The 18,596-nt window shown below is 39.9% G+C and overlaps 1 protein-coding gene across 1 annotated transcript; it reads left to right on the plus strand.

Moving 5' to 3' along the window:
* The first annotated feature begins 6,804 nt into the window (after nt 1-6,804).
* On the plus strand, nt 6,805-7,347 carry LOC147611106 (uncharacterized). Its single transcript, XM_086785800.1, has one exon. The coding sequence runs from the start codon at nt 6,805-6,807 to the stop codon at nt 7,345-7,347; it is 543 nt and encodes a 180-aa protein (XP_086641926.1).
* Nucleotides 7,348-18,596: the final 11,249 nt, after the last annotated feature.

An 18,596-nucleotide genomic window follows, 5' to 3' on the forward strand; every position in this document is an offset into this window, starting at 1 on the left:
GAGATATGGAGAGCTTAACCTCTACCTCATGCCAATCGTATGCAAACAAGACAAGGTGGAGAGCAATGAGAAGGGAGTGAAGGAGAGAAGGGAGAGCAACACCATTCCTATTCACATACACCAACAATCGCAACAAGCAAGCAAGCAAACTACCATAAGCTCAAGAGAGAGTGAGAGAGAGAAAGCAAAACTCAATTGAGACAAATGGGATTGTCCCTTTTCATATTCCATAAAATGTCTTATATACATGAGCTCACTTTTTACAATGGCTGGCTGCCCAATTACAAATGGGGGCCCAAAACTACTCTTCCTAGTTTAACTAGCTCTATGTACATCGATGCCTTATGACTGGCATTACACAAGTCATAAGCTCGATCATCCCTTGTCTTATTTACAATTGGCGCTTAACGCGATTATAAAAAAGAGGAATTACAAGAGTAATGTGGTGGCCGCGCGAAAGGTCATGTACAAAAAAAAACTTATCAATCTCAATAATTTAAGACACCTCATTTATCCTTTCTTTATTCATAAAAGTTTATATAGAAAAAACTTCATAGCTTTTCAATCACACTCTAGTTCTCGTCTCTAGGAGATCCATCTATCTGTCAATCCCAATCAAAGTGCCTCTTGGTTTATTCAAGAATTATTATTTTATTGTGAGGTCCACTTCTTGTTTAAATTTATTTAGAGTTAAGCCAGGGGATGCATCCAAGACATAAGCGGAGGCTTCATCTTCCCAATCCATATTTTTACAAAGCAAGATATTTTCAAGAAACCCTTGATGATGGTTCCCCAAGGGAATGAATACTATACAGTCATCCTTCATAGAGTTTCAAGTCTTATCCCAAGATGTCTTGCATTCCAAGATTTCTAAGGATGTTTCCAGAGAATAGGCCAAGGTTTGCAACACACTCGTGGGTTCTCTTTATGCCTCCATAGGCATATTCTCTCAATTGAATTCATCTAATTCCTCTAGCCAATTTTGGCATCCTTGAGGAATTACCTCTTCCATGGCCTAAATTTAGCACAAGCCACAATCAACAATTATGCCTTGCTATCTAACATGGTAGGTGCTTTGATACGTCTTTGATACCAGATGCGAGGCCCAACCCACTCCTCCTAGGCATCACCCTCATGAGAGACTTGGTGGCTCCCACTTGGGATATCCAGACGGACACTCCTTTGAACTCAAGGGGATCCTTTGAACCCAAGGGGATCCTAAATACTTATCTAAACAAAGTTCCTTAATTCTTATCTACATAGTAGAAACTAAAATAACCTTTTAAAGGCTATTTTTTGGGGACCAACATAAGTTTAATTTAACTTAATGCTTTCGTTGGGGAAACATAGGGGGATACTCAAGCTTGGATCCATCCATGTGCCCCCATGATCCAACCCACTGGCGAGGATTTTTTTGGTTATTTCACTCAAAAAACATAGGGGGAGAATCGAGCTTGGATCCATCCATGGTGGCCCCCATGATCCAACCACCACCATACCTACCACTCAATCCTTAAGGATATTTTTAGTTCATTATGCTTATTACTTTTCAAGTTCAATTCCTTTCCGAGTAAAAAAGAGCCAATTCTTCTTAGATTAATCCCCTCACATGGAGGTTCTCCAACAAGTTCAAATCGTCATCAAACAATCTTTCCAAAGCAATCAAGTCAATTTAACATAATCCCCCTTTTAGGAAATATCTTACCACCACGACCTTCATTGATTACCCATACCAAATTCATGTCCTGATACCTTTGTACTCAGACCTTGATACATCCATGGAATAAACAATTCCCATTTAGACCTTGAGATTTTTGAATAAAAATTACCACCGATCTCTTCTAGGATTCATAGCATCATCACGACCCATTCTCCTAGGAGCATCTCTCAGAGGTCGTCCAAGTCAACCAATGGTGGGACCCGAGGAGGGGGTCTGATTACACCTCATCCATTTCCTCACAGGACCGATTCCCCACAAAGTAAAAGTTAAGAGACCTTCACCCCATATTATGAGAGGGCCCTTATAAGACCACTACCCCACGAAGTGGTTGGCCATTCTACGATGGGCGAGCATCCCCACTGTTCAAATCAAACAAGATTCAAGCAATCCATAGAATATATTTTAAGCAACATTCTATAAACTTGAATTCCATTCCTTATCTTGGTGTATGTGTGTACTCATTAGGAGAATTTTGGACTCAACTTTAGGCCCTCTAAGAAGTGCCAATTCAGCTTAGAGAGAGATAATCCAAACAGTCTAAAAAATAAGATGAAATTAATTTTGGCATATTTCTCTCCACTTTCTAAGATATAAAAGATATATTCCTATTCTTAAATGTAGATAAAGAATGATAGAATACTGTCAATTTTCAAAGTTTTCAATCACGTTTTCTTGCTCATGTAGTACAAACTACGTGAAAAGTGAAGTACATTTATGGTATGGCCAGTTTTCGAAGTCTAATGGCTCATATCTCAAAAATTTTACTTGGACACCGAAATAGCATATTTCTCAAAATTTGAACCAAGCTCATCCAAAAGTAGTTCAACTTAAGTTCCTATTTTGGCACCTTTTTATTTCCATTTTGATTTTGGTATCAAGGGGGATTCCTTTATAAATGCATAGAAAAAATCTCTAACATGTAAGACCGTGGCATTGCTTTAGACCCTAGGACATCAAGAAACGGATCAAGAGGATGGAAAAGAGATCAAGAGCAAGGAGGAATATAGAGAGAAGTGATATTTACAACCTACACATCGAGCTTGAACGTGAATATGAGCCTTTGAGTAAGAGAACTAAACCCAATACTTTTTCTATTACTTCTATAATTGATTGATGGGAGGCTATATCCAAAAGACCCTTTTACAAATTCCACATTTTCATTTAAGAATGACTTTAACTATGTTGGAGATGGCTATAATGGGCTCCTAGGATATACAAATCATTTGGAAGCAATAAGCAATGTTCTTAAATTAGAAAGAGATTTGTTTGAGAAGGATAACTTCCGGGTAGAAGCATGTTAACGTGCATAAAAAATGCTGTCCCGGACAATGCTAGTTAGTAGTGCTTGTTAGCATACATTCGAGAGCCAAGAATATGTCCATTTTGAAATAAACTTTCCATAATTAATGTTAAATTTACTCGATGCCAAATTCAAATGTAGCATCTTTCAGTTACTGAAGTCATGGTGTAGTGGATGAGCGCTCTCTCTCTCTCTCTCTCTCTCTCTCTCTCTCTCTCTATCTTTTTGTCTCTGTGTCTCTCTCTCTCTCTCTCTCTCTCTCTCTCTCTCTCTCTCTCTCTCTCTCTTTCTCTCTCTCTCTCTCTCTCTGATGCTGCTCAAACTGTCTCACCCTCTCCCTTTGCCTCGCATTCTCTCCGTGTAGCCCACTTCCTCCCCATCTCATAGAGTTATGGCGAACCATACCTTGCAATCTGATCTGGTAGGTTTACTTGCGCGTTCAAGGGCAGCAGATGAAGGTAGCAGAAGGGATCCTTTACAAACAATGAATCCGAACTTGGAGGACCGAACTTGTACTGCCATTAGGGATTATGAGAGACAAAGAAAGAGGAAACAACGAGAGAAGAAAAAACTTAAGCAGGTTCAGGTTCGAGAGCTTGCCTTTGAGGAGGAAAAGAAGAAGAAAATCTCGTCTGATATTGTGGCACTGTTCAAGAGGAGGATTGAAGGAATTAGTACAGAAGACAAGCAAGAAATTTGGAATCTAGTATCTCATCATCCTGTCGTGCAAGCAGTGTGTCCAGAGGAGTCTACTATTCAAAGTGCAATCATGTGCAATGTTCGTAACACCTTGGCGCTTGTAAAGCAGCCAAGCTATAATGAGGAGTTGTATTTGAAGCATACAGCATTGTCCATGATGTTGAATTCAAAGGAGAACATGCAAATGTCAAAAGTCTCGAGACTCCTTAAAGTTCCGCGTCGATCCTTGTACAAGGCTAAATTGCGGGTGACATCGAATGTTGACGGTGGAATGTTTTCATTGGCTGCATGTCAAAAACATGCCCGTCGTAACACAATCACAGATGAAATGAAAGAGCTGGTTTACACATTTTGGAGGGATGAGACACGTGTATCCCCTAACAAAAAAGATGTTTGTCGAAAGAGGATGGGGAGAAAAAATTACATAAAGCACCCTGTACACCTCCTTGATGAACCTTAGGTAATTGATCTAACCAAAGCACCATTATTCGAGTACACTAAAAAGCATGTGAAACTTTACAGTTAGCATACTGGTTGTTATTTACACTATGGTTGTTTATGGTTTATTCTAGCTAGAACATGCTATACTGTATATGCTAGTTCAAATCTTCAATATGTTGATCACCTTACAGAGTGTATTATTTATCATATTAGTAATGCTAATTAGTATACAAGCCATACCTGGAGGCACACCTGGAGGCACCACCAATGCTAGTTAGCAGACTGTGTATGCTAGTTAGCATACTCTATGTGCTAATTAGCACACTCTACATGCTAGAACATGCTATACTGTATATGCTAGTTCAAATCTTCAATATGTTGATCACCTTATAGAGTGTGTTATTTAATCATATTAGTAATGCTAATTAGTATACAAGCCATACCTGGAGGCACACTGTAAATGCTAAGTTAGCAGACTGTGTATACTAGTTAGCATACTCTATGTGCTAATTAGCACACTCTACATGCTAGTTAGTATACAAGCCATACCTGGAGGCACACTGTAAATGCTAGTTAGCAGACTGTGTATGCTAGTTAGCATACTCTATGTGCTGATTAGCACACTCTACATGCTAGTTAGCATGTAAATGCTAGTAAGCATGCTGTGAGTGCTAGTTCGCATATGGTAGGTGCTGATTAGCATACTGTAAGTGCTAGTTAGCATACTCTAAGTGCTAGTTAGCATAATCAAGGTGCTAGTTAGCATAATGTAGGTGCATCTTAGCATACTGTAAGTGCTAGTTAGCATATGATTAGTGATAGTTAGCACTCTGTATGTGCTTATTAGCATACTGTGAGTGCTAATTAGCATACTTTAAGTGCTGGTTGGCATACTGTAAGTGCTACTTAGCATACTGAATGTGCTAGTTAGCATAATGAATGTGCTTGTTAGCATACTGTTTATGCTAGTTAGCACTGTTTGTGCTAGTTAGCATTGTTTGTGTTAGCACACTGAATGTACCAATTAGCTAACTGAATGTGCTACTTAGCATACTGAATGTACCAATTAGCCTATTGAATGTGTTAGTTAGCATACTGTCAGTGCTAGTTAGCATTCAACAAGTGCTAGTTAGCATACTGTGAGTGCTAGTTAACATACTACACATGCATGGAAGCATACTGTAAGTGCTAGTTAGCATACTATAAGTGCTGGTTACATATAGTATGCTTCCGTGCATGGCCTGTATACTAATTAGCATAACTAGCATAATAACCGCCTTCTAACTCTCATAATTGCAAGTTGAGCTCTTCTACAGATTCAAAGAAAAGCATCCAGATTGCAAAATAGGTATGAGAATGTTTGAGATGATGAAGCCATTTTTTGTACGGTGGCTGAAAGATAGATACACATGCTGCTGCGAATATCATGTGCAGATGTCCTTTTTAAAGGACACACTTAACCATATGCGGTCTCAGTCATTCGGGCTGCATGGAGCCCAATGCAGATGTACATGCAGCGTTTGCGTCAGAGGTGATGAAACTAGCAGGGATTGCATGGCTTTATGTCAAACTTTCAAAGGTGTCACACATCTATGGGAGTCAGTTCTCTGCCCGAAGCAGATAGATGTTGGTTACCACAATAGTGAGTGTTTGATGGGCGAATGTAAGAAATGTGGTGTGAAAAAGCTAGAAACATGCTGCTTAGAGACACAAAGCCCAGGTAAGAATATCTTTGTAAAATTGTTTGCATATGTGGAGGCAATAGATAAGCACGGAGACAAAAAAAGAGAAAAGATCTCGTGACTAAAGAAATGCAGTGCTGGGAGTTTCTTCAACTCTTACAGACCAAGCTGAAGGTTTTTATCAAACATAACTATATCGCTCATGGCAAGCACAACAGTTCAAGGATTGTATTCTTAGATTTCCTCACGATGTGGTTGTGTCGGTTGTAGACTTTGCAGAAAACTATGCATTCAAGAAGCAAAATGAGATTCAATCCATGCATTGGCACTCAAGTCAAGTAACTATTTTTGTGCACATAACATACTATCGCAAGGAAGGGGAAGTAGTCAAGAAAATCCACTTCTTCATGTCAGATGACAAAGTGCATGACACATTGTTTGTCCAACATTGTTTTATGCTGCATTGTGGCTGGTTACAGAGAGAAGGTGTCACTCCAAAACGTCACTGGGTCTGGTCAGATGGTGCTGCCTCACAGTTTAAGGCTGCTAGGCCTTTCTATTTTGTTGCAAGGTATGCTGGACTGACATGAATGGAGATGAGCTGGTTCTTCTTTGGATCAGGACATGGCAAGGGAGAGCATGACGGTGCAGGCGTAGTTGTTAAAAGATCGTTGACACATGAACAACTGAAGCCTAATGGGGCCACTTTAAAGTGTGCTGCAGATGTGGTTGCCTATTGCCAAGCCAACCTATCAAAGGGAGCAGCTGCATCATATCCTCTAAAAGAAAGGGAATGTGCCTGTGTGTTTTGGGAGATCAAAGTAGGTGATGTAAATAGGGAGGTTAAATGGAATTGTGCCACGGTTGAGAAGTCTCGCACCTTGCATGCTTTTCGCGGTCACAAACGGCAGGATGCAACTGCCATTGCCATAAGACCATTGGCATGCTTTTGTGATGCATGCATGAACCATAGTTGGAATCGCTGCACTAACAAATCTCATGTGCAGCCTTGGGATTATCACATTCTGATGCCATTGTCTAATGAAGTTGAGGATGAAGAAGACACTCCGACTGATGATGCCCTTGAAGGACAGATCATTGGATATGAAAAATTCGTGTATGAAGGCCACCATGATGCATTAAGTAGTGCTTTGTGTGTTGGTGACACTTTTGCAGTGAATCCGGATGCTACAACCAATGATGAGAATGTAGACTTTTACTTGGTAAAGTGCATTGCAATAAAAGAAAAGGCAAAACAGGGTTACATTGATGAGTGGAACAATGTAATTGACAAAGGCTCTTATGTCGTGCAAGGACTGTATTACAAGCAAGTGGATGCATACACCTTCAAACTAGACTACAATCAACCTGTTGTTCACATACTTTCAAATCTTGTACGTTGTATCAAGATACCCATGAAACACATGCAAAAGAGAAGGCAAATGTACACAATCACCCCCGAAGATTATGAAGCAATCTATAACAGCATGCCATTCGATTTTTGACATGAGCGTCATGGTCTTTTATTCTATTTTGTATCTTGTGTATGCTTACTACTACCACAGTATATGCTAATTGTGTACTAACAAGCTTCTACAAAGTGTGTGCTAGCTAGCATAAAGCGTATGCTAACTAGCATACAGTGTATCCTAACTAGCATATAAAGTATGCTAACTAGTATATAGTATAGGCTAACTAGCATATACTGTATGCTAACTCGTACAGTATATGTTAAATGTATACTAACTACCTAATTTATATTGTGTGCTTACTAGCATATAGCGTATGCTAACTAGCATACAGTATATACCAACTAGCATATAGTGTATGCTAACTAGCATATAGTGTATGCAAACTAGCACAGTATATGCTAACTGTATGCACACTAGCTACTATATAGCGTGTGCTTACTAGCATACAATATATGCTAACTAGCATATAGTGTATGCTAACTACCGCAATATATGATAATTGTTTACTAACAAGCTTCTACATAGTGTGTGCTAACTAGCATAAAGCGTATGCTAACTAGCATACAATATATGCTAGTTAGCATATACTATATGCTAACTAGCAAACAGTATATGCTGACTAGCATATATAGTATATGCTGACTAACAAGCTTCTACAAAGTGTGTGCTAGCTAGCATAAAGCGTATGCTAACTAGCATACAGTGTATGCTAACTAGCATATATAGTATGCTAACTAGTATATAGTATAGGCTAACTAGCATATACTGTATGCTAACTCGCACAGTACATGTTAACTGTATACTAACTACCTAATTTATATTGTGTGCTTACTAGCATATAGCGTATGCTAACTGGCATACAGTATATGCCAACTAGCATATAGTGTATGCTAACTAGCATATAGGGTTATGCTAACTAGCACAGTATATGCTAACTGTATACTCACTAGCTACTATATAGCGTGTGCTTACTAGCATACACTATATGCTAACTAGCATACAGTATATGCTAACTACCACAGTATATGATAATTGTTTACTAACAAGCTTCTACATAGTGTGTGCTAACTAGTATAAAGCGTATGCTAACTAGCATACAGTATATGCTAGTTAGCATATACTGTATGCTAACTAGCAAACAAACAGTATATGCTGACTAGCATATACAGTATATGCTAACTAGCATATAGTGTATGCTAATAAGCACGGTATATGCTAATTGTATACTAACTAGCTGCTATATAGTGTGCTAACTAGCATACAAGATTATGCTAACTAGCATCCATATAGTGTATGCTAACTACCACAGTATATGCTAACTGTATACTTGCTACTTTATAGTGTGTGCTACCTAACAAAAAACCCAATACATAATTCTGTAACACATAAAAATGGAATAGTAGGAGGTAACTGTTGAAAAGATTATGTCATCATTAACTTCCAGCATCAAATAACATTACATAGGGTTTAATTTTACAATGTCACACCTGCCAAAAATCTTTAGGCCTCCTCAGAGGGCGTTTGTAGTGACCGGGCTTTTTTGCTCCCTCCTTTTTCTCTGCTTTCTCCTTTTCCTTTGCTTTTTCCTTTCTCTCTGCTTCTAGGTCGCCTCTCTGCTGTTCCCTTTCTTTTCTTTCCCTCTCCAGCCTAGCTTTCTCCTCTCTCTCTGCTTCTAGGTCATCTTCCTTTTGGTTGCGACGAAGTTCTGCTTGTCTCTCAGCCTCTAGCAACTATTTGATGACTGCATCAGAGAAGTTATCAAAGCCTGTATCAAAGAAATTGTCAGCCACATATGCTGCCCGATCATTCGACTGCAGCCAAAGAAAAAGCCAGTCTTTCAAAGTTTCTATAAGAAACTGTTGTCTCTCCTCAGCACTCTGGTCCTCTAGCTTCGGAGTAACGAGCCAAGCTTGTGCTGGGTTCTGAAACACTTTGTAGAGGCTATCATCAATCAAAAGCGTGTTTTGGGCCTTGTACGTCGGATTGTATATCCAAAACAAGGCTAAATCTTTCATAAACACAGGTTTATTCAAGATCTGCCAGGGTTGCGGACTGCAGTGCTCTTGCGCAAAAAAACCAGCAATCCTTGGCACCTGCAATTTAAAAACAGCCCTGCAAATATTCATGACTTTACGATGCATGCTTGTGCTCCAAATATACACACTGAAGAACTGAAGACACCAGTCCAAAAACATGTGGCTATCCTTGCGAGACAGAACACTTGCTTATCCTCTACATTGTATTTTAACATTTCATCTGCATATGCAGGGGGCTTTTCGCCGAAGCGAGTCTCTACCACCCTCAGCAAAAGACCGTTGAGATCTAGTAAAAGAGCCCTTTTTTCATCACACAGTCACTTAGGCACCCATATTGGGTCTGGAAGAGGATACCATTCAGCATATATAACCTCCCCTGATGGGTGAACATAATTTAGGCGCTCAAAAATTCTACGGGCACGCTATGAATATCGCTCGAGCCGCTTTTCAATCTCTAATTTTTGTCTCCTTATCTGCTTGGCTTTGCGGACTCGCCATTTTCGTAATTTCTGCCATTGCATGGCCGCATTTACATCAGGCAAGGCAATTAATGCCAGTTTCTCTTCCTCTGCAAAGAAACAGCGATACGAAGTGAAGAAGTTCATAGATTGGCAGAAAATTATAATGGACTACTGCTCAACATTATATTACAGAAAGACATTTTCACTGGGAAAATAAAAAAAATTACATGACAGCCACAAGAGGATTAGGTTTTCAAAATGGCATAGCCATAAGAGTGAAGGGCATAGGTATGGGAACACTAAGTAAAGGCTAAACAATTGAACAGTGACAGTTGCCTACTTACAGTACAGAATCTGGGCAAAAAAGGAAAGGTCTGAACACAATTTTTTGCAAGCTCTTGAGCGGGTGGCTTCCTTTTCACCTTTGGTGTTTTCAGCTTTGTCCTCCATCTTCTTTGGGGAACCATAGCCGTTGCTTGCAGTTTCTTCAGGTACCTCTTCCGGGCCCACTTTTCTCTTTGCCTTAGCCTTTCACAAAAAACCCTCGAAAGGGCTGTTATCACCAACTTCCTGCGGGTCCTCTATGCTGTTAGTCTTCAATGTTTCCCCTGATGCACTGGCACTAGCCATTGTCTGCTGAGAAGTTTTTACTGTGTCAGTTTTGCAGCATGCATGGCACGCGCATGAGGAACCATGACAAAAAAATCATCTTCTTCTGATTTACTGCTCACGTCACCGCCTTCCTCTGTTGTTTTCATGCTTGCACTTTGCATTTGCTGGGATCCCGCATCTACTCCTTCATTCATTGTATCTAGCTCACCACCCTTCTCAGTCGAAGGGTTCTCAGTTGCAGCCTTTCCCTTACCTTTGGTGTCATGCACACTGCCCACATCATGTAGGGGCTTTGAGAGGCCTGCAACAAAAAAATCTTTGATTACACCCTTTATAAGCATGTCATGTATGCTACATAGTATGTTTCATATGCTAACTATGTGTGCAGCTAGGCCAGTATGCTAATTAGCATTCCCGTGTATGCTAGTAGCTAGCATAATCATATATGCTAACTAGAATATCAAGCATGCTAACAAGCATACCAGGTATGCTAACTAGTAAACCTTATAATCTCTAAGCAATTCAAGTGTACCCAAAAGCTTCTATGTGCTTACTAGAGCACAGTATATGCTAATTAGCATATCCAACATGCTTAATAGCATATCAAGTATGCTAATTAGCATATCCAGTATGCTAGTTAGCATACAGGATATGCTAATTAGCATATCCAGTATACTAACCAGCATACTGGATATGCTAATTAGTATATCCTGTATGCTAACTATCATTCCAGCTAGCATATCTGGTATGCTAATAAGCATATCCAATATGCTAACTAGCATACCTAGTATGCTAACTAGTAGACCTTATAACCTCTAAGCTAATCCAATATGCTCCAAAATGCTTACTAGCATATAAAAATTGGTAATTAGCATATCCAACATGCTTAATAGCATATCAAGTATGCTAACTAGCATATTCAGTATGCTAATTAGCATAACCAGTATGCTAGTTAGCATACAGGATATGCTAATTAGCATTTCAGATAGCAATCCAATATGCTAACTAGCATACTGGATATGCTAATTAGCATTCAATATGCTAACTCCAGTATGCTAATAAGCATACCCAATATGCTTACTAGCATATTGGATATGCTAATTAGCATCCAATCATCCAACTAGCATATCCAGTGTGCTAGTTAGCATAATGGTTACACTAATTTTAGCGTATCTTGTATGCTAGTTAGCGTATCCTGTATCCTAACTAGCATATCCGTTGTGTTTATTGGCATTCTGGATACGCTTTTTAGCATATCCGGTATGCTAGTTAGCATGTTAGTTAACATATCCCGTATGCTAGTTAGCATACTGGATATGCTAGTAGGCCTACTTGATATGCTAATTAGCATATCCGGTATGCTTGTTAGCGTATTGGGTATGCTAACTAGCATATATGCTATGCTAGTTAGTATACAGGGTATGCTTACTAGGATGCTAGTTAGCATACAGAGTATGCTAACGAGGATGCTAGTTAGCATGTAGGGTATGCTAACTAGCATATACGGTATATGCTAGTTAGCATCCTACTAGCATATCTAGTATGCTAACTAGTATACTGGATATGTTAATTAGCATATGCAATATGCTAACTATCATACTGTATATGCTAACTAGCATATCTAGTATGATAACTAGCATACCTGGCATGCTAATTATTAGCATATTCATTATGCTAACTAGCACACCTTTTATTCCCAATATGATCAAGCTTGCAGACTGTATGTCCTGTATGCTAGCTAGCAACCATACATTCAAGTATGGTTTCTTACCAATCTCTGGTGTGGTTGGATGTCGTTGTGTTGCAAGGTTGCACAATCATGCGGTAGGTATGCTTTTTTTGCAGAAGGAAGCCCTACATATGGTCCCAAGGGAGCATGTAGCAGCAAAGCACAGAAGGTGATAATTATGCTCACAAGGGAGCTTGACCATTGCAAGGAATGGTTGGACCTCAAGGAGCAGACCACAGCCAGTACACAGGTTTGTTCCGATGCTGTCTTGCACCTCTCTATCCTTCATAAAACTAGCAAGGGCTAGATTAGTTAGGGCAGTTTGGAGAAACGAGCCCTGCAGCTTGGACTGCATGTGCATCAGAAGTTCAAGTTGGCTTTCAGAGTTCTGCACCTTGGATTTTGCAATTTCCACCTCAACCTACAAAACCAAGACAAAAAGAGCATGGTAAGTACATGAGTTACTTGAGCACATGTACCAAACATAAAGTGCAGAGATGAAACTTACGGACACTTACCAGTTTACAGGTTATGTCTATGTCACTATCTATGGGGTCATCTTCACACGAAGAGGAAACCCATAGCCTCTATGGTGTCTTTGGTTGTCTCTATTCTGACTTCAAGCTCCATCTTTCGCCGGGCATCCACATCATTGCTTTGCAATAGAGCCTGCAACTCCATCTCAGCTGCTTGCAACCTCTGTCTCATGGCCGTGACAATAGGAGTGACCTTCGCATTTTTTGCATTCAAAGCCCTAGCAAGTTCCAGGCCCTCTTGCACATTGTTTAGATTTTGTTTCTCATGATGTAGCTATGTTTTCATTTGAAGGACAGCTTCATGCACTGCCATTCCTCCAACCCACAAAATGAAGAAGCTTCCATCTCCTGTCGACTATCTTGATGAGGCTGAAGTGTGGCCTTGGTAGATTTGGCAGTACTCTTTCCTGCCAATGCCATGTTTTCCTCGCAGATGTCAGCAGACTCATCCTCAATTTTTGAAGCTGGAAGCTGAAGATTACGTAGTCTCCACTTGTTAACATGGCCCTCATAATAGCCCTTCTCTCGAATATCCTGCAAGTACTGCACTGCAAACTCGGCCCAATTGAACCTAATGGTTGTCCTGCTTGCAATCACGGCAGGACTGAATTCTTTCACGAAACCCTTTGCAAATGCAGAGGAAATTTCCATGTTGGTTGGGGCCTTCTGGTATACATTGTAGTGCAGTTTCATCATTGACTCATACATTTCGGTGTGGATGGTGCTGCATTTGATGCGGTACTGGCTGGGATCCTTTGTTTGTTTGAACACACTGAACCATTCAGCATCAGTGACCTTCTCCCACCTAACCATTTTGGGATCTAAACCCTCCATGGAAAGGCCATAAGCAGCATTGAACTCTACCAAAGTTGTACAGAATTTTTCCTGCATGGGGATCACGACCTTCGGAGCTTTCCATCGGCCTGCACACATCAAAGGGAAATGTGGTCAACTATAAAGGGAAATGTGCTCAACTGTATTGCATGGAAATGTGCTCAACTGTATTGCATGGAGCTTCTTGTGGTACTGAAGCCGAAAGTAGAAGAGAAAACACACAGAACCCGCACAAGAGAGAGAGAGAGAGAGAGAGAGAGAGAGTACCCGAGAGGGACATTGGGGAACCTTGAGATCGCTTTGCGCTTTTGCAGGGAGATGGAGAAGCAGAAGGGGCTCTGCGTTTTCTGTGTATAGGAGAACGCGAATGCGCCGCCTTGCTTGCGGGCTCCATGGTGCTCTGGCCTTTGCACTTCATCACCCCACCACTCCGTTGTAACGCCCGTGCTAACTAGCTTCAAAGACTAGCTCGTAATTCAATATACCACAACTTTCATTGATTATTCTTTTTTTTTTGAAGTGCTCATTTGAGCTTTTTGTATCAGCCAAAAGTTTTAAATATGATTACTAATATAGTGACTTACATGCCTAAACTTATGCTAACTAGGAATGCTTGTTCACACATGTGAACTAGCATAAAAAGCAAAGCACGTTAACATGCTTCTACCCTTCTATTTAAAGCAAACCATGGAGAACTGTATAGAAGCTATTAAACAACAAGGAAACTATTCTAGGGCTTGAAAAACAAAGGGATGAATTAAGACTTAAGCAGACCTCATTAGGTCTACGTAGACTACAAAAAAAACTTAGGGATATTGAGCAAATGAAGCTAGGGGGTGGTGGCATCAAGAAGAGAATGCATGCAATCAAGTAAGTTCCTTTCTATTAATCGGTTGATTGTTGTCATTGAAATATTTTTATAAACTTCAATCATTATTGCATATATTCATGTTTATTAATTTGTTCATTTCAATTTGACATCAGATCATTGTTACACCCTGATAAAGAATCAACAACATAACCTTTTGGTGCATATTTTAATCTTCTTTTAGATCGCCAATATGCACAAGTGTGGATGCATGTTAACGTGCTACGCTTTTTGTGGTTGTTAGCAATAGTAGTTTAAAAAAATGGGCATGTGGAAAAATTTTAACAAATCAAATCATAATTTGTTAGGGATTATACATCAAAATTCTTTGTTTCAATAGCTTTCCAATGATATATAGCATGATAGGAAATTCCACATTGTGGGTCATCTTTGGATCTAGTTAACACATCCAAAAATTGTGCTAAGTTGAAACAGGAGAGAGGAGAGATAAAAATATCTCATTATTTGGGAGTTTAAAACTCTCCCACACATGTGAAATAGGCGCCTCCTTCATGAGGGGAATTCCCCCATACTGAGGTGTCAAAAATGCATCATTTCATCTAAATATCTCTCTTTTTTAACTATTAACCTTGTCCTTAGTCAACTCTTCATCTTATGTGAGTATTTACTCATTTTTGGGGGATTTTCCTTTTATTCTTCTATTTATCTCCTCCCTACATTTGGATGAATCTTATTGGTCTATAGGAACCTTAATTTAAAATTTCAAAAAAATCTTGACCCCCAGGATAATGCCTCTTGAACAGATTATACTTAATTTCTAATGCACCTTCTAAAAATCTTTTTGAACTTCTGTTTCAGGGGAACTTCTTTTAATAAGATAAGATATTTTTCTATCCAAAAATATTTAAAAACTGAATTACCACTCTCTAGAAGATTCTCTCTCTAGGCCAAAATTGGTAGAAATAATATCTTTTATATTTCTGAAGAGGGATTTGATTAATGCTGGACATCTTGAGAGGCTGGGGAGGAATCTAACATTCTCTCCCACTTGAAAAACGCGAGATGCCCTCATCTCACAAACTGGGGGTAATTTCGCAAACAGATCGGCCTCATTCTCCCAGGTGGCATCTTCAAAAGTATAGAACTTCCATTTTACCAATAATTCTCTGAGAATTCTGTTCCTGAGAATCTTTTCTCGAACATCAAGAATTTCTTCAGGTTGGAGTTTTATCTGCCCTTGGGTTGAAGAGGTTAGGATTTCATCATCAAGTACATGATTTGGGCTTGGCACATATTTCTTTAGAAGGCTTACATGAAATACATTATGAACTTTGAGATGAGGAGGTAGAAGAAGCTCGTAGGCTAAGTCACCTACTTTCTTTGTAATCAGATATGGTCCACAATATCTGGGGGATAACTTCTTGTACTTCCCAAGAGATAGAGAATTTCTTTTGGGTCGTACTCTAATGAAGTCCATATCTGCTTCTTCAAACTTTCTGTCTGTCCTCTTCTTATTTGCATACTGCTTCTGTCGATCCTATGCGGTTTTAATATCTTTACGAATTGACTGCATCTGCCGCTCCATGTCGTCAAGCATCTGTCTGGATATCTCGACCCTAATCAATGGGTCGTTGGACCAAGTTAATGGAGTTAAGGAGTCTTGTCCATACAGAGCTTTAAAAGGGCTCATCCCGATACTTCGGTGATAAGAAGCATTGTAGGAAAGCTCGACTAGGTGCAGATAGCTTAGCCACTTCTTGGGTTCCCTGCCACAGCATGACCGAAGTATATCTTCAATTACTTGGTTTACCCTTTCAGTTTGACCATCGGTCTGAGGGTGATAAGCTGTGCTGAGATCCAAGAAAGTTCCCACTGCTTCGAAAAATGCAGTCCAGAACCTTGAAGTAAACTTGGGATCTTGATCACTTACTATTCTCCTGGGTAGGCCATGCAATCTGAAGATTTCTTTGAGGAATACTCTGGCCACATCCACTGCAGTGTAGGTTTCTTTTACTGGGATCAGATGGGCAACTTTGGTTAGTCTATCAACTACCACAAAAATAGAGTTGTAATAACCTGATTGCACTGAAGGTAATCCAGTAATAAAGTCCATACTGATACATTCCCACTTCATCTGGGGGATGTCCAATGGATGTAACTTCCCAGGCATTTTTACTCTTTCAGCTTTGACTTTCTGGCATGTCAGACATTGACGTACATGATTCAGTATATCCTTTTTCAGACCAGGCCAAAAGAAGCTTTTCTTTACAGACATGTAGGTTTTGATGAAACCTGGATGTCCTGCTCTATAAGGTTGTCATGGGCTTCATTCAAAATTTGACTCTTGGTTCCCTCATCATTGGGAATGCATAGCCTGCAATTATAATACATAATGCCATCATCCAGGCTGTACCCTTGAACTCTGTTCAACTCCTGATTGAGGAGTTTTGCTTTCCTGCATAAGTAGGGTAGCAATAGGGCCAAAGAATCTATCCTGCATGATCTTCTCTCTTGCTTCAATAATCAAAGGATTTGATACTACAGTAATTGCAAGCAAGGAGGCTTTTCTGCTGAGGGCATCTGCTACCACATTTTCTTTGCCTGGGCGGTACTTGATTTCAAAATCAAACTCCTGTAAGGTCTGCATCCACCTTCTTTGGCGCATGTTGAGGTCCTTCTGAGTAAAGATCCACTTTAAGCTCTGATGATCTATCCCATCAAAGTGAATCTTTTTCCCAGTAGGTAATGTCTCCACAACTTTAAGGCATAGACTATTGAAAGTAATTCCAGGTCATGGACAGCATAATTCCTCTCATGCGTTCTGAGCTTTTTGGATTCATAGGCCACTGCATTACCTTCCTGCATGAGTGCACCTCCCAGAGCAAAACCACTTGCATCAGTTACTACCTTAAAGGGTAGAGAGAAATTTGGTAGCTTCAGAACGGGACTGGTTACTAAGGCAGTCTTTAGCTTATCAAAAGCACTCTGGCACCTGGCAGACCACTGAAATGGGGTATTCTTTTTGAGAAGGTTAGTCAGGGGGGAAGCTATGAGAGCATACTTTGGTATAAAAATCCTATACCAACCAGTCAATCCCAAGAATCCTCTGACTTCTTTCACTGTCTTTGGTTCAGGCCAATCTATGACTACTTGGACTTTTGCGGAATCTAGAGAAATTCTATCTTTGGATACCAGAAAGCCCAAGTATTCAACGTGGTCAGTAGAGAAAGTGCATTTGCTCTTTTTGGCAAAGAGTTGGTGCTTCCTTAGAATCTCAAGAACTTTTTGGACATGAGTCTCATGGTCAGCTGCATTTTGAGTAAATCAGAATGTCATCAAAGAAAACTAGAACAAAATCATCCAAGTATTCTCTGAGGATGTCCTGCATTAGGCGATTGAATGTAGTTGGGGCATTAGTTAATCCGAACGGCATGACAGTAAATTCATAATGCCCATAGCGAGTATTGATGGCTGTTTTTGGTATATCTTGATCATTGATCCTGATCTGGTAATACCCGGATTTGAGATCTATCTTTGTGAAGATCTGGGCTCCATTTAGCCTGTCCAAAAGCTCATCAATTCTTGGGATAGGATACTTATTCTTAACTGTCAGCTAATTTAGACCTCTGTAGTCCACACAGAGTCTAAGCGTTCCATCTTTCTTTTTCTGAAAGAGAACTGGTGCACCCCAAGGTGAAACACTGGGTCTTACAAACCCTTGTTCTAACAGCTGTCTAAGCTATTCCTTGAGTTTGATGGCTTCAGGAACTGGCATTTTGTACGTGCGCAGGGCTATTGGTTGAGCTCCGGGGGTCAATTCAATCACATGATCTACTTCCCGAATTGGAGGCATTTCAGTTAGTTCTGCTGGGAATATATCATCAAATTCATTTAACCATTCTGGTTCTTTAGCCTTAAGCTTTGAGTCTACTGGGTTCATTTTGACAACATAAATTTGCTGCTACTTTCTAAGTCCTTTCAGCAACCTAGAAGCTTTTACTAACTGAAGGTCTGGGGATCCAAAAACTCCAGTTCCTTGAACTTTGTTGCCGTGAAGGTCATGGAAGGAAATGGTTCCATTGTGACAGTGTATGTCAGCTTGATTTTTATGGAGCCAATCCATTCCAAGGATCCTGTCAAAAACTCCCAGAGGTAAGACTTTGAACTGACAGTCGGTTACATTACCATCTAGATTGAACTGGATAAGATCTGTCTCATGGTGAGTGAAAAGAGTCTTCCCACTGG

The sequence above is a fragment of the Cibotium barometz genome, chromosome 48 (genome assembly GCF_041138505.1).
Source record: "Cibotium barometz isolate CiBa-2024 chromosome 48, ASM4113850v1, whole genome shotgun sequence".
NCBI classification, from domain to species: domain Eukaryota; kingdom Viridiplantae; phylum Streptophyta; class Polypodiopsida; order Cyatheales; family Cibotiaceae; genus Cibotium; species Cibotium barometz.

Excerpts from the sequence above, each read along its gene's own strand:
- LOC147611106 (XM_086785800.1), top strand. The coding sequence starts at position 6,805 with ATGAACCATAGTTGGAATCGCTGCACTAACAAATCTCATGTGCAGCCT.